We start from the raw sequence: 17,081 nt of genomic DNA, 5'->3' as shown, positions 1-17,081 counted from the left end.
GATTAGAAGTTGTCTAACCGGCTCTGCCAGATTCAACTTCTTATTTCCCCAAACTTTTATTTGCTTTCCTTATTTATTTTATTGCATTTTTGGAAGCATTAGTAGTTGTCTAACCGGCTCTGCCAGATTCAACTTCTTATTTCCCCAAACTTTTATTGCTTTACTTATTTATTTTTATTGCATTTTTGGAAGGATTAGAAGTTGTCTAACCGGCTCTGCCAGACTCAACTTCTTGTTTCCCCAAACTATTTATTGCTTTACTTATTTATTTTATTGCATTTTTGGAAGGATTAGAAGTTGTCTAACCGGCTCTGCCAGATTCAACTTCTTATTTCCCCAGACATGTTATTGTTCTTGTTATTTAATTATATTGTATTTTTGGATGGATTGGAAGTTGTCTAACCGGCTCTGCCAGATTCAACTTCTTGTTTCCCCAAAAATTTTTATATTAAGATTATTTTTATGATTGTCAAATATTGTATTCTTCTATGACCATTTATAGTAATATTTTATTATATTTAATTTGTTTATAATTATCTTGTATGAATTCTATTATGAATGTTTATTGTGATGTTTGATATGAAATTATGCATTTGAAATATAGTATGAGTCTCAGGGAGAGACTCTATAATGGTATGGTATTAGTGTATATGTTGATGTTGAGGGTCCTGTTGTTGGTGGTGATCCTAAAGCTCTAATAATTTTCCAGTCTCAATTAGAGAAGGATGTGTTATGTGGTGAGAGTAGTAGGAGGTCCTAGTCTATGTTTATAGACATTAATGGATTAACCTTGTGGGTGATATGATATATTCTATTTGGCCAAAAATTTTATTGTAGAAATCACCACAAGTGCATGACCACCCGAGACTTCCATCAACATTATATCCGGATAATAGAGTCTAGTATGATAATTGCATCTTACTAGAATTTATGGTGAATGTATTACGTATAATAATAGTGTCATGCTTTTCTTTGAATTTTGCATGGTAGCTCACCCTTACTTGTTTGTGTCATTTCTCTGTTCACACAGAGAATTATTGTTATTACGATTTATAATATGAGTTCGTAGGATAAATCCACAACTCTTAGGTCGTCTTAAGGACGAATCGCTCTGATACCACTAAATGTAACACCCCAAAATATAAAACATCTCATACCAATTATTTCATTAATAATATAAATATTTTACATTATTACAATCATCCATTTATGAGTAAAATGGTTCACACTGGAAATACATTATATTTTTACACATAAATAAAACACTCTTAATTTTATTTTTTCTTCTTAAAATACTCTTCATTTTTCTGCTGCTTCCTCCTTCACTTGAATTGGTTCAGACGTCGTTCCCTCATCTACTCCCGTATAACAAAAACATTATACGATCATCACGATCATCGCAAAAATAAGATTTTTCCGGCACAAACAAACAAGTAAGGGTGAGCTACCATGCAAAATTCAAAGAAAAGCATGACACTATTATTATACGTAATACATTCACCATAAATTCTTGTAAGATGCAATTATCATACTAGACTCTATTATCCGGATATAATGTTGATGGAAGTCTCGGGTGGTCATGCACTTGTGGTGATTTCAACAACAAAATTTTTGGCCAAATATAATATATCATATCACCCACAAGGTTAATCCATAATGTCTATAAACATAGACTAGGACCTCCTACTACTCTCACCACATAACACATCCTTCTCTAATTGAGACTGGAAAATTATTAGAGTTTTAGGATTACCACCAACAACAGGACCCTCAACATCAACATATACACTAATACCATACCATTATAGAGTCTCTCCCCGAGACTCATACTATATTTCAAATGCATAATTTCATATCAAACATCACAATATACATTCATAATAGAATTCATACAAGATAATTATAAACAAATTAACAATAATAAAATATTACTATAAATGGTCAGAGAAGAATAAAGTATTTGACAATCATAAAAAATAATCCCAATATAAAAATTCTTGGGAAAACAAGAAGTTGAATCTGGCAGAGCCGGTTAGACAATTTCTAATCCTTCCAGAAATACAATATAATTAAATAATAAGAACAATAACAGGTCTGGAGAAATAAGAAGTTGAATCTGGCAGAGCCGGTTAGACAACTTCTAATCCATCCAAAAATACAAAAAAGAAACAACTAATAACATACAAATGGCATAACATAATCAACATAACATAATCAACATCACATTTTACAACTATCACACTTGCATATCAGCACAGAAGCATATTCTCATTTAAAATTCAAGATCATACAGAAACAAAATACTTCATATTCAATATTTAAGATCAAACAAAAACAAAATATTACATATGCAAGACTCAAGATAATACAAAATAAAAGACGTAAAAGTAACTCCCCTTACCTCTATTCCAGACTTAATCTCCTCCTCTGAAACCGTTCTCCGAAAACTTCTAGAATTTCCCCTCTACAACTAGAATTTCCTCCCACTCTCTTCTCTCACAAATTTTTCTAAAATTTTGGTGCAAGTTTCAGCCTTCCCTCCCTTGCTATTGATAGCCAAAAAATTTACTATTCAATTTTTACTATTCATTTTTACTATTCATTTACTATTACAAAAATTATTTTTTTATTCTCAATTATGAGCTGATCTTTTATGACTCAAGGAACGTGTAAAACTTCTCTTCTAATTTTGTATAATTTTTTTTTACTATTCACTTTTTTTTTTTAAACCTTCTAAAATAAATTCTCAAATTTTTAAACTCCTGAAATTATTATTATTATTATTATCTATCATAAATTTTAATTTTTTTTTCTTACCATACTTTTATTAACTTTATAAAAATTAAAAATTACTACTATTTATTAAATTTAAATATTTTTCATGGTCTTACAAAAAATGCAAGCTTTTCAAATATGGTGAGGATATTTTTACCTTAAAAAAATGACGATTAATTAAATATATTTTTACCTCTTAATTTTTAATAAAAATTAAAATTAGTTTTTTTTGAAATTTTAATTTAATAATTTTCGAAATACGTACTACTTTTTTAAAGATATAAGATATTATATTAAGTTTCTTTGTCATTAAAAAAATACACGAGTTTTTGCATATTCTATTTTTTTACAATAAAAATAATGAATGTAATTAAAAAATGAATTAAATATATTTTTTTCATTGAAATTAGTTTGTTTTCAAAATTTTAGTTTAATTTAATCTCCCAAGTTTTGTAAACCATGAAGTTAATTATTTTAACTAAATTTTTATTAAATATATTGACGTTTTAACAAATTTGAATTTAGTAATCGCTATTTTGACATATTTTATATAAAACTGACAGTTTATTTTTAATTATAATGATAGTTTCTTAAATAATTTTAAATATTTATAAACACCAAATATATTTTGAATATTTTATATAACACTGACAGATTTTTTTTTCTTTTTTTATTTTTTCATTATAATGATAGTTTCTTATATTTATAACAACCAAATATATATCGAATATTTTATACAAAACTGAAAGATTTTTTTTTTCTCTTTTTATTTTTTCATTAGTTATAGTTTTATTAAATAATTTTAAATATTTAAAAAAACAAAATATATTTTAAAGATATTAAATTATTTAAAAAATAATTAAAAAATATTATATTATAATAAAAAAATTAAAATAAAACCTATTTCAATTTCTATATAAAAACATTTAGAAAACACAATTTATAAGCAACAAATAACTGAATAGCTTATTCTTTATTGGTCTCTCTAGTAATTAACTCTCAAGAGCAACAATTACTAGGATTGTGGAAGGAAGACATGGCGATGGCGAATTCTTCCGCTAGAATACTCCGTGATCGTGATGACCTGATATTGGAAATTCTGTCACGGCTTCCTGTAGAGAGTCTCATGCGATTCAGGTGCGTTTCAAAGACATGGAATTCCATCATCCTCAATCCCGATTTGGTGAAATTGCATCTTAAAAAGTCCTCCAAAAACCCACAAATTCTCTTACTGGAGAAAAAGATAGAAGAGAGGCAATGTTTCTCTGCTGTTTTACGCTCTTTACCTTGCTTAATCCAAAACCCTACTTCCTCTTCCGCCGGTCGTATCTTACGCTGCCCCAAACCCTATAAATATTTATTCGGTTCTTGCAACGGTTTGCTTTCCCTACATTGTTCTCTTTCCACGTATGAGTGTGAAGAGCACATGGTCTGCTTTTTGAACCCTTCCACCAAGACTTTCTCCTTACCATCACCAAGCTTGCGTCTCAATTACGGCATTGGTGTTCAATATGATATGAATTTTGGGTTTGGGTACGATGATTGGAGGGACAGTTACAAGGTGGTGGTAATGGTTTTGGATTGGAGTACACATCGAACGAGTGTGTGGGTTTACTGCATGGGTGACGTACGTTGGAGACTTACTATAATGACCTCTCTGGCTTTTCTCACTGTTGAGAGTAATGGATACTTTCTGAATGGCACTGTTAACTGGTTAGGACATTCTTCTAAAGAATCGAAGCTACAAATATTTTCGTACGATCTAAAGAACGATACTAACAGATATTTGTCGGTGCCTGAACTCGTTCCTAAAGATTCTGAATTTACTTCTATGGGAATTTTGAATGATTGTCTTTGTGTTTCTTTTGATGAACGGAGGACAGTCTTTGTTGTATTGACATTGAAGGACGTTGGAGACGACAGATCTTGGAGTCGGTTGATGAGTGTAAGTTATGAAACTCTGAATATCTCTCCTTATTACGATTACCTACGGACTTTGTGCATGTGGGGTGATCTTCTCTTGCTCACATATTCACAGCTTTGGGATGATTACGATATCATCATTATCTTTAATTTGAAGGAGAATAAAGTAGAACGTACTCAAGCTTACTACAAGCACTCTCTCAGTCACATTTTCTCCTGTCACTATGTTCCAAGCTTGATTTGAGACATTATTTATGTTAAATTATGTTAGTGGTTTCAGAATTTTTTTTTCAAACATATTTTTGGTATTTCTTTAGTTTGATTTGTTTTATGATTGTTTTTTGTTTCTGCATTGGTTTTGGCTGCAAAAACAATTAAACCTTTATGTACATTGTCAAAATTGTTTCCAGTATCTTTGAAGAAGGTTCAAAATTGTCATGGTGTTTCTGTTTATCTGCACTTAGTAGTTCATGCAGGGTTTTCTTGGTATTTTGTTTCAGTTTTTTGTTCCAATGATATACGTAATTTTCAAAATATTTCAGTTAACAATTATATCTTTTAAGAAATTGGTTAATAATTATATTATGAAGGATAAAATAAATACAAGAATTATGTAAATATTCTCTCTAAATATAAATATAAATTAATGTAAATAATTTTTTAAATAGATTTTATTTATTTTGTAAAGAATGTTTTTAATTAAAAATGATTAAATTTAAAAAGACCGTGAAATTAAAAAACAGATAAAAATTTAAAAAAAAAATCACTTAAATACAATAAAATCGATAAAATAATTATTTTAATTTGAAAATTTTTATTTAAAAAATAAATTTGAAAAAAAAGATGTAGAAAACAAAAAGGAATTTTTAGTAATAAATGATATCAAGCCGAGTTTATAAATGATAATGGAAGTTTAGGCCGATTGATTACATTTATAAATGATAACACAGGATGAAAATAGTATTGAAGTATTTTTTTAGTATAGTAAAACTATAGTGTACATTCTTAAATCATTTTTTATTTGTTAATTTTGTTTAACATCTCAATATTAATTTATCTTCACATTAAGGACACTATTAAAAATTAAAATTTTAAAAAAGAAAACAAAACACATGTAAAAACTATTAAAAACGAAAATTATAGTGATTAATTATTAATAAAATTAACGGAATTAAGTTTGTATTATAAGATTGTAGTTTTTATTTGTTATACTAAAATCAAAATTTATATATTATTCTTACTTTTATTAGCGAAAATACAGCTACCATACCATCTGTATGTTCAATTTTTAAATATCTATAATATTATAATAATAGATAATAATATTGTAATCAATAGATAGTGATAATCATAGAAATATATATTTATTTTGAGTAAAGTATAATATTTAATTGTATACTTATATTTTTGTAAAAGGATATATATTAATTTTGTTAAAAAGACATAATATGTTTTTCAATAAGTTTCCTTAATTTTGTATAGAGTACATCATCCATAAATTCTATAATTTTAAAAAATTTGGAATAAAATATAATGTAATGTATAATACTATGTAATGTGGTACAAAATATTTAATAAATAATTATAATTTCACACAAATGTAAGACAGTAAAATATTTGTTTCTTAAACTGTTTTATTATATTATTTATATATTAATCCAAAAATTATTTATTATAACCTGTCGTGCGTGTGTTTTTACATTTTTTAAATATTTATATTATAATATAAATTATTAATATTTGTAAATTGAGTAAGTTGATATATAATAAATTTATTTTTGTTAAAAAAATTAAATATATCTTTACATATATGATGTAAAACTGAATGTATTATTTTTAAAATTCTTTTTAATTGGAAAATCGAATAAGTATCGTTCTTAAATTTGTTTTAATTAGAAAATCAAATAAAAATTGATTTTCAGCATATCTTTCAACTTTGGTGTCATTTATTAGAAGTAAATATTTTTGTTAATATATATATATATATATATATATATATATATATATATATATATATATATATATATATATATATATATATATATATAACAGAAATATTATGTAACAATTGAGTTTACGTAAAAATAATAAATAAAAATATTATTTATTTTTGAAGAAGTTTTTTTAATTTTTTATGGAAGACATCATCATTTATTGAATTTTAAAAATTTAAAAATTAAAATTGAATATTTAGATTTACTGAGACATTAATATAATATAGCACCATGATAATAAATAAAATAAAATAGTTTAAAAACTAAATACTACCTATGTGAGATTATGCTTATTTATTCAATATTTCATACTACATTATATATTATTAATGTGTCATACATGCATTACATTATCTTTTGTTTTCAATTCTTTAAAATTGAAAAAATTATGTATAATTTGTTTTATACAAAATTTTAAAAAAAATCATTAAAAAGTTTATCATATTTTTTAAAGAAAATTAATGTGTATTTTTTAAAACATATGTACAAATGAATATTACATTTTGTTCATAATGAATATTTAAAAAAATTCATACACACTGTAAGAACCTCATTTTCCATTCTCTCGGCCATCTCTCTACACCAACCTCTTCCTTCTCTCTTCCATTCTCTTCTCTGAACCGGTTGATCTCTGATTAGGTGGTGGAAGACAGGTTAGTGAAGAAAGTCTTCCAAAGAAAAAGGAAGAAGAAGAAGATGCGTGTAAATATGACATGATTTTGGTGTGAGATATGTGATATGTATGTTGACCCAGAATTGTCTCCTTGTTTGAGCGGTGGGAACTGCCTTGATAAGCTCACTAGATGAGTGGTGGGAGTTGCCCTGATAAGCTCTTGAGTGGTGGGAGTTGCCCTGATAAGCTCTTTGAGCAGTGGGAACTGCCCTGATAAACTTTTGAGTGGTGGGAGTTACCCTGATAAGCTCTTTGAGCAGTGGGAACTGCCCTGATAAACTTTTGAGTGGTGGGAGTTGCCCTGATAAGCTCTTTGAGCGGTGGGAACTGCCCTGATAAACTCTTGAGTGGTGGGAGTTGTCCTGATAAGCTCTCTGAGCAGTGGGAACTGCCCTGATAAACTCTTGAGTGGTGGGAGTTGCCCTGATAAGCTCTCTGAGCAATGGGAACTGCCCTGATAAACTTTTGAGTGGTGGGAGTTGCCCTGATAAGCTCTTTGAGCGGTGGAACTGCCCTGATAAGCTCACTAGAGTAGTGGTGGGAGTTGTCCTGATAAGCTCTTTGAGCAGTGGGAACTGCCCTGATAAGTTCATTATACGAGTTGTGGGAGGCAACTTTACACATCAGAGACGATGTACATCAACCTTAACAATCTCTTTTATAGAGTGATGGGAATGACGTTGAGCCTGGACCTCAAAGTAATTCTGATTGAAAGATAATAATCTTTTGGATGAAACAGTGACTGTGTTCATAACTCAATTTTCGAGGACGAAAATTTTTGTAGAGGAGGAGAATGTAAGAACCTCATTTTCCATTCTCTCGGCCATCTCTCTACACCAACCTCTTCCTTCTCTCTTCCATTCTCTTCTCTGAACCGGTTGATCTCTGATTAGGTGGTGGAAGACAGGTTAGTGAAGAAAGTCTTCCAAAGAAAAAGGAAGAAGAAGAAGATGTTGGATGAAAGGCCTGGAGTAGATGATAGAGAAGTGGAAAACAAAGGAAATCAAATGCTTCAAGAGGTGAGCATTCATCCTCGTTTGTAGCGAGCGTTCGTCCTCGTTTGTAGCGAGCGTTCGTCCTCGTTTGTAGCGAGCGTTCGTCCTCGTTTGTAGCGAGCGTTCGTCCTCGTTTGTAGCGAGCGTTCGTCTTCGTTTGTTAGCGAGCGTTCGTCTTCGTTTGTAGCGAGCGTTCGTCTTCGTTTGTTAGCGAACGTTCGTCCTTGTTTGTGAGCGAGCGACCATCCTCATTTGTATGTGAGCGTTCGTCCTTGTTGTTAGTAAGCGTTCGTCCTAGTTTGTTTAATATAATAAAATAATGTTTGATCACGGACGTCACCTGTTTGATCACGGACGTCACAACTGTTTGATCACGGGAGAGTGTCACTAAATGAGTAAAAAAAAAAGAGAAAGGGAGAAAGGAAAAAGGAGAAAGGGAACCAGGGAAGATGGGGGAACTCCACTGGAAAAGGATCGGAGGGAGAACCTGTGGTGGAAGATGAAGTTAGTGAAGGAAGTCTTCAAGAGGTAAGGGAAGCTAGATTACTTTCTTAAGATTTATTATGTGTTAGGTGTATGGGTTGAATTATGCATGGTTTGGTTGTTTGGAAACTGTGTTGTGCTGTTTGGAATTGATTTGGATGAGTTTGGATTGCTGTAATTGATCAATTGGAAGTGATTTATGTATGAAATATGGTATGTCTTTGGTTGGAGAGAAATTGGGAGTTGGGTGGTCCGTTAGGTCACTTTGAGAGGAAGTGAGGTAGTGAAATTGGGTATTTGTGGCCTAAAACGAAATTGGGTTGTTGGGACAGTCTTAGCTGCTGTATTGTGACTTGTTTGAGTCACTGAATGGATCAAAATAGGTGCAAAGTAGTAGAATTGGTTTTGGGTATTTAAGTTGGAGAAATTGGTGGTTTAGAGTTGAATTTGTGTCTTAATCACTTTAGAATAGAAGTAGGAATGTTTATAATCATTTAGGTAAGCCCAATTAAGTATAAAACAATAATTAAGGGTGTTAGAAGTTGATAAAAATGGTTGAAAATGGTCAAGGGGAAGTTCTGGCTTCATTCTGCAGAATTTTGCAGAACGCCAAAAAACTGACCGTTCGTCCATGTCTAATTTGGATGATAGGTCATGTGCTGACTGAATTGACCGTTCGGTCAGATGTTGGTCTGGCGTTAAGTCACTTAACGTTCGTCCATATTAATGCTCGATCATTTGTAGCATTCGGTATTGATGGTGTTCGGCCTTCTGGTTAGCGTTCGGTGTTTGTTGAACTAAATCGCGTTCCGTCATAGCGGGTGGACTGGATATCGTTCGGTTTTAGTGGATGATATTGATATCGTTTGGCCAAGAGTGTAGCGTTCGGCCTATCTCGTAATGTTAAGACTTACTAACGCTCGTAATCGTTATGTACTAGCGTTCGTCCAAATAGTGTTCGTCTTGAGCTTATAGCGTTCGACAAGGACCATCAGCGTTCGGCAAGGACCATCAGCGTTCGGCCAGGACTATTAGCGTTCGGTCAAGTTCTGTAGCGTCCAGCCAAGCTCAATGACGTTCGGCTAAGTTCAATAGGGTCCGGCTAGATCCGTAACGTTCGTCCCCTTTGATAGTCCTTTAAACCGTTCGTCCTGTTCTTTGGAGAAGTGAGTAAACGTTTGGTATTTTCCAGTGAGGGAGTTTTAATATTGCTCTTTATGTGGTGATTTTTTCTTGATGTTTCTATTTATTCCAGTATGCTAATTTCATTACTTATTCTATGTTGCTTTAAGGGTGTATGTATGCGTTATAATGTTGGTATTAAAGTGAAAGAGTATGTGTTCAAAGTGATGGAAAGTGTGTGGTTTTACAAGTATGATTGTGATATCATGATTTTTGTATATCTAGCTTACCCTTGCTTGTGTGTTTGTGGTTGCTTGGGTATGCTTTTCTTTTGCGATGATCATCCACTTGGATGGGAGCAGATGGCGAGGAGGTTCGTTTGGAGGCAGCTTTGGAAGAAGATAACGATGTTGCTGTTTAGTTCTCATAGGACTTTCTGAGTTATTCCCTGTATCTTGGAATACCTTTCCTTTCAAGTTTCCAACTTAAACCCTGATCGCGTTTAAGTTTTAAATTTTGACTCTTTTAGGATGATTGTAATCCTAATTACTCTTAACTACTTTCTTATATTATGTATGATGACGTCTTTATTATATATGCATGACGTATATAATTTGGGACGTTACACTAATGGTATCAGAGCAGTTCATTCCTTAGGAATCCTGTAGATTATGAGTTTTACACGTTTCAGTAGTGTGCTCTAGTCGTGTCTTTCTAATATAGTAAATAATTTTATGCTAATGGTTGCTATCGTTGGACAGAACCATGGCACCCATGTGGAATTAATGAACTGGTGGTTTTTACCCCAGCATCAGGACAAATCCCGACCAGTTCAGTCTGTGTTGGATGCTCAATTATCGTCGCCGGATGCAAGTTCATGGTGAACTTGATCTCTTTACCTTTTCAAGGCCTGGATGTCATTCTGGGAATGGATTGGTTGACTGTCAACCATATTCTTCTTGATTGTGGTCGAAAGAAGTTGGTGTTTCCAGACTCAGATGGTTTGGAGCTGATCTCGACCAAGGAAGTCTTGAAGGATGTTAGGGATGGAGCCATGTGTTTTGTGATGATAGCTTAGGAGAAATTGTGATATTTAAGTGTATTCAAATTAGGGTGTTTCAAATTCAGTCGTGATGCTTGAATGAATATATTGTTTGGCGCGGTTAGTGGTATAATTCGTGTAGATACTTTAAAGAATATAATTTTATGTGTTCTTGTTTCGTAATTGGAATATTACAAATATGTGTTTGCATAAGAGTATGAAAATGGGAGCTATTCTCAAAGAAATTTAAATTTCATTATTGAAAATGAATAAGACAATGGCGTATGATATGACAAATATCATATATTTCAATAACTCAGGTCTATAAGGTCATGGGGATTACATAGTTTTCCGAATCTCATAGTTATAACCAGATACCTTAATCTTCGTGTGAAAATGGTACCACATGCGTTAAGCAAACATATCTTATAAAAAAAAATCATTAAAGAGCAAAGCAGATAAATATTACATTGCATAATTAAAATAAAATGTTCAAGTGTCGGCCACAAGTGACCGTTAAGAGTACAGACCATAAAAATATATTACATAAATAAAATAGTCCCCTTAGGGAGACTACTGATCGGCGAACGGCAATCTCAAAGAAAGCTCTGTGGAGGGAGCTTGGGTGCGAAACGACATGGGTTGAGTAACTTTCTCTTCTTCTTTACGTATAGCGGGAATGGGAAAGAGATCTAGGAGTCTCGGAGCCTGTGGAATTACCCATGAAGGATCTGTGGTAGTGCAAAAATAATAGTAGTCAGAGACAACAAAAAAAAAAGGAAGAAGAGGAAAAGAAAGAAAGTTTACCATACATAAACGGCGGAAGGAGGGAATATGAAGATCCAGAGGTACCAGGGACGCCTTGGTGTCAGCCTCGATTCTTCACCCGATTTCCATGGTTTTGAAACCAACAATAGACGCTGTATTCTCCGACTTCCCCGTACTCCTGGAGTCGTCCTGTAATCTCGCGAACTTGATCTCGATTAGGGTTGACGATTCCATAGTTGAAGATGTTCAACAAGATGCTAACTTGTTCCGGGGTGGACCGCCATCGTTTATGAACTGTCTTGGCTTCGATATCCATTTTCTAAGTTTTTGTTCATAAAGAAAGTAAAAGTAAAAAGATTTATTACAGTGAAGTCAGGTTCCAATTTAAGTCAAGTTTTCCATTTTTGCTTCTTCTCTTTTTAGTTCAATTTTTATCGTCCTCTTTTTGAAGTCTCAATGTCCAAAAATAGATCTGTTTCACGGTCCTTGCAAATGTTCCTAAACGGATCTACATCCAAGTTTGTTCGTGTCCATTTTGTGCATACAAATAAAGTGTTCTTTCTAAGTTTCATTTTATGGGGTACGTGGCGTTGTTCTACCCAATTGTCTCTGCCATACCTTCAAACGAAGGGAGATTAACGTCTGGTTTCCAGCCGATATACCCCTTATCTTTGTTAAGACAGTGTGTTGTGATTTGTTTAGTTATTAAAAAGGAAATTAGAAGAAGAAGAAGAAGAAAGCAAATAAAGGAACAGAAGTAAAATAACAAGCAGAAAGCAAATAAGAGAGCAGAATATAAATTGCGATTAATAAAAGCTCAGAAAAGAAAAGTGCATGAAAGGAAGCAGAAAGAAGAAAGGAAAGAAAAGAAGCAAGAAGTAAAGAAGAAGGAGAAGTTGGGTAAAGGAAAGGAAAAGATAAGAGAAAAGAAGTACTTACTCGAGGCGGAGCAAAGCCCTGGAACATGAAGTTGAAGCTTGGCGGAAAGGTTTCCGATCTCGTGTTCAAGCTCTCCGATCTCCAACACTCAGGCGTTCAGATCCCACAAGCTCTCACACTCAGAACTCTCGATGCTCAGATCTCACTCACACCCAAAGGATCGCTCGAAAGCTCTATCACTCAGAAGATCTCACACTCTCTCTCACACGCTCCAAATCGCAACGTCTCAAAGTGTCGCCCAACGCGGTTCGCTCCTCCTTTTATAGCCAAAAATCTCACTATGCCCATAGTTCCGGTCATGCATACCGGAGGCTTCAATAGTATCGGTTAAAAAAAAATAGTAGTATGCGATTTTTACTACATTTTGGGAGTACGAAATATTCAAATTAGAGAGGATCTCTTACTATATGAGTGCGTGTAAATATGACATGATTTTGGTGTGAGATATGTGATATGTATGTTGACCCAGAATTGTCTCCTTGTTTGAGCGGTGGGAACGAAATAATATCAATAATGCATGATAATAATTTAAAGTATCCACTAAAAAAAAGTAATAGTACAGCAAGAACAAAGTTAGAGAAAAGAAAATGAGTGTACAGAGTCTTCAAGCAAAGTTGACCGATTTCAAAAAATAAAATTATAACATTTTAATAATTTTGTCTTAACAATCCTCAAATTCCTGATAAAGTAAATTCTTTTACAGAAGATAAGATCTTGTTACTTATTTATAACACACTAGAAAACAATCAAAGAGTCGCATGATATAGATGCTCTTGTTGATTTAAGAACAAAATTTTAGATAAGTTTAATTTAGTATAATTGTGATTATTATTTTCTAAGTGACTATGCTTTTATTTTAACCCTTTTTTATCTAATCTTTTTTCTATATTAATATTTTCTAAACTAAAATAACTATTTATAAAAAACAAGTATCTACAAAATAAATAAAAATTGTCTTTTATTGTAAAAATTATTTATATTTACTTTTATAATTATAATTTTATAATATCATAATATATTTGAATTTTTCAAATTAGTAAAAAAAACAATCATTTAAATTATTTTTATTTTTGTTCTAAGTATGAAAAATTTTGTTATTGGATTAAAGGGAGCTTCTTCTTATACATTCATGTTTTCTTCATGACCCTCAACTTTTCTTATCCTTCCCATTTTGTCTCTTTAAATTATGTAAATTGAATTTTGAAATTCAATATTGTTCTTCAATAACATTAACCTGATTTGGTAAACCGAGGTATTAGTGAATCGAAATATAAAATTTAGTGTTTGTTTTTTGGTGGTGTAATCATTGGACTTTAGAATCAATTGTGTATTTGGAAAAGGTAATTGGATTGTAAAATTTAGTGACCAATACCATATATAGAGATACACATTGGATTCTAAATTTTGGTGACTACATCACCAACAAACACATACTTGATTCTATATTTCGGTCCACTAATACCTTCTACCACAAAAATCCTGTTAACAATACCATATTTAGAAAATAATATCAGATTTCAAAATTTTGTTAACATTAAATGAATATTAAATTATGTATTCCGGTTAACAATAATTTGTATGTTAATGAACAAAAATAATTTCAAAATCTGAAACACTTTCAAGTAACACGAATTCCAAATACCAGGCCAAGAAAAGAAGAACAAAGAAGATAAACAAATTCTGAAACAACTTGTGTAATTTTTATATGTTTGCAACATCATTTACTAATAAGGTTATAAAAGTATGTCTAAAGGCATATGCATGTTTAGTGAGTTATATTTTTTTTTAATTTTTGTAAAAACAATATGTTTGTATTTTGGATTCCACAGTTAATACAAAGTTATATATATATACATATATATATATATATATATATATATATATATATATATATATATATATATGTAAATTGTTTGTATCGTGGATCAATTTTACAAATACGTTTAATTTATTGAATTGTCTTATGTGAATATCAATCAAAAATTTATGTATTGGTTTCTAGCGATTGTATTTTTGTGTTTTTAGATTAAAATGGAATTGTGTAAATGGAGAAAAAAGTAGTGTGAAGTAGAATGGTGAAGATGAAGATGATTAAAGTGAAAGTTGTTAGAAATATAAAGAGAAAAAAATATATATGCATGAAAATATAAATTGATAAAATAAATGAATGAAAGTTAGAAAAATTATTGACCCAGTTTGAAATTAAGTGAATAGGTTGTTTCTAAATTATTTTAAAACTTAAAAGAAATATTTATAATTACAATTTGCATGGTATCTATTCTTATGGGAGTAAACTCTATTGCTGTCAAAATGAGTTGTAATTCGCGAGCTAACGTGTCTCACCACGGGTTTGAGCCGGGTTGGATTTGAAAAAAATGTAATTTTCTTATGCGGTGTCAAAATGAGTTGTAACCCGCGAGCCAACCCAGCTTATCAAGAGTTTGAGCCAGATTGAATTTGAAAAAAATGTAATTTTTTTATGCGAAGTAGTTTTCAATCCGGCTCACTTAGAACTCGGCTCACCGGGTTAAACCTGTAGTGAGCCGGGTTGGCTCACCAACCCACATAATTTTATTTATTTATTTATTATTTTGTGTTTCAATATTATTAGTTAGCAATTATTTTATTACATTGTAGATGGTAATAAAAAAGAAATGTTTGAAGAGAGAAAAATATTATAGATTTATCTGTTTAAGACTCTAATATTATAAATGGAAGTGATAGAAAAATTATCAATATTAAAATTTTAATTATTCGCTTTTTGTACATATTTTGAGATTTGTATGATATTTTTTTAATTGTCTTTAGAATTTAACATTAGTAACGTTTATTTAGATTTAAAATAAAAAATTATAATTTTTTTATTTAAAAAAAAAAGTGAATTAAGTCGTTTAACCCGTAACTCAAATAAACTATATATTGTAAACTATATATTAGGGTTGCGACAGCCGATCTCACAGGATTTTGGAAGAAAGATCAATGGCAATTTCTTCTGGTAGAATACTCCTTGATGAACTCATACTGGAAATTCTGTCATGGCTTCCTGTGACGAGTCTCATGCGATTCAGGTGCGTTTCAAAGACATGGAAATTTCTTATATCCGATCCTTACTTGGTGAAATTGCACCTTGAAAGGTCTTTCAGAAACCCACAAATCCTCTTACTGACGACACAGAAATTCAAGAGTCAATGTTTCTCTGCTCGTTTATGCTATCTACCTTGTTTAATCCAAAAGCCTGCACGCTCTTCTTGTGGTCGTATCTTGCGATGCCCCAAACCCTATAAATATTTATTGGGTTCTTGCAATGGTTTGCTTTCTCTACATCACTCTCTTTCCACAAAGGAGTATGTAGAGCACTGGGTCTGCTTTTGGAACCCTGCCACCAAAATTTGCTCCAAACCTTCACCAAGACTGCGTCTCGGCACTGATGTTCGCCATGATATGAATTTTGGGTTTGGGTACGATGATAGGAGGGAAGTTACAAGGTGGTAGCAATGGTTGTGAAATTTCGTACACGTCAAACGAGTGTGTGGGTTTACTCCATGAGTGACGTATGTTGGAGACGTTCTTTAATGACCTATCCGATGACTTTTTTCACTCTTGACAGTAATGGATACTCTCTGAATGGCACTGTTAACTGGATAGGAGCTTCTTTGGGAGAATCGAGAACTAAGAAGCTACAAATATTTTCCTATGATCTAAATAACGATACTTTCAGATGTTTGTCGGTGCCTGAATTCGTCCCCATAGATTTTGCTTTTCTTTCTATGGGAGTTTTCAATGGTTGTCTTTGTGTTTCTTTAGAGAAAGGGAAGACAGTCTTTGTTGTATTGGCATTGAAGGACGTTCGAGACGAAAGATCTTGGAGTCGATTGGTGAGTGTAAGTTATGAAACTCTGAATATCTCTCCTTATTACTATAAGGTGCGGAATTTGTGCATGTGGGGTGATCTTCTGTTTGTCGCATATTCAAATGGGGGTGCTTCCAATATCATTATCTCTAATTTGAAGGAGAATAAAGTAGAACGTACTCAAACTTACTACAAGAAATTTCTCTATTACATCTTCTCGTGTCACTATGTTCCAAGCTTGATTTTGCCTATTTGAGACATTTATTTATGTTAAATTAAGGTAGTGGTTTCAGAACTTTTTCAAAGGTATGGACATAATTTTGGTATTTCCTTAGTTTGATTTGTTCCATGATTGTTTCACTATTAATAAAATTTCGTTTCTGCATTGATTTTGGCTGAAAAAAATTAAACTTATGTACATTGTCAAAATTGTTTCCAGTGAGCTAGAATTTTCTAATCCAAGGTTCAAAATTGTCATGGTGTTTCTGTCTTATTTGTGTAAATGGAGAAGAAAAGG

The 17,081-nt window shown here is 31.8% G+C and overlaps 2 protein-coding genes across 2 annotated transcripts; both read left to right on the top strand.

Moving 5' to 3' along the window:
• The first annotated feature begins 3,817 nt into the window (after positions 1-3,817).
• Positions 3,818-4,942, top strand: LOC128195853 (F-box/kelch-repeat protein At3g23880-like). Its single transcript, XM_052874545.1, has one exon. It carries the CDS (start codon positions 3,818-3,820, stop codon positions 4,940-4,942), a length of 1,125 nt encoding a protein of 374 aa, XP_052730505.1.
• A 10,751-nt stretch (positions 4,943-15,693) lies between these two features.
• Positions 15,694-16,820, top strand: LOC128195852 (F-box/kelch-repeat protein At3g23880-like). The gene is made up of 2 exons (XM_052874544.1): positions 15,694-16,199; positions 16,322-16,820. The coding sequence occupies exons 1-2, from the start codon at positions 15,694-15,696 to the stop codon at positions 16,818-16,820; spliced, it is 1,005 nt and encodes a 334-aa protein (XP_052730504.1).
• Positions 16,821-17,081: the final 261 nt, after the last annotated feature.

Source organism: Vigna angularis, chromosome 3 (assembly GCF_016808095.1).
Source record: "Vigna angularis cultivar LongXiaoDou No.4 chromosome 3, ASM1680809v1, whole genome shotgun sequence".
Lineage (NCBI taxonomy): Eukaryota > Viridiplantae > Streptophyta > Magnoliopsida > Fabales > Fabaceae > Vigna > Vigna angularis.
The sequence above is the reverse complement of the archived record's forward strand: the minus strand, read 5'-3'. Positions and strand labels throughout refer to the sequence as shown.

What these genes read in the sequence shown, in the direction of transcription:
- LOC128195853 (XM_052874545.1), top strand. Translation starts at nt 3,818, where the DNA reads ATGGCGAATTCTTCCGCTAGAATACTCCGTGATCGTGATGACCTGATA.
- LOC128195852 (XM_052874544.1), top strand. Translation starts at nt 15,694, where the DNA reads ATGGCAATTTCTTCTGGTAGAATACTCCTTGATGAACTCATACTGGAA. An exon ending in GATAGGAGGGAAGTTACAAG is followed by an intron (nt 16,200 to 16,321) that starts GTGGTAGCAATG and finishes CACTCTTGACAG; the next exon opens with TAATGGATACTCTCTGAATG.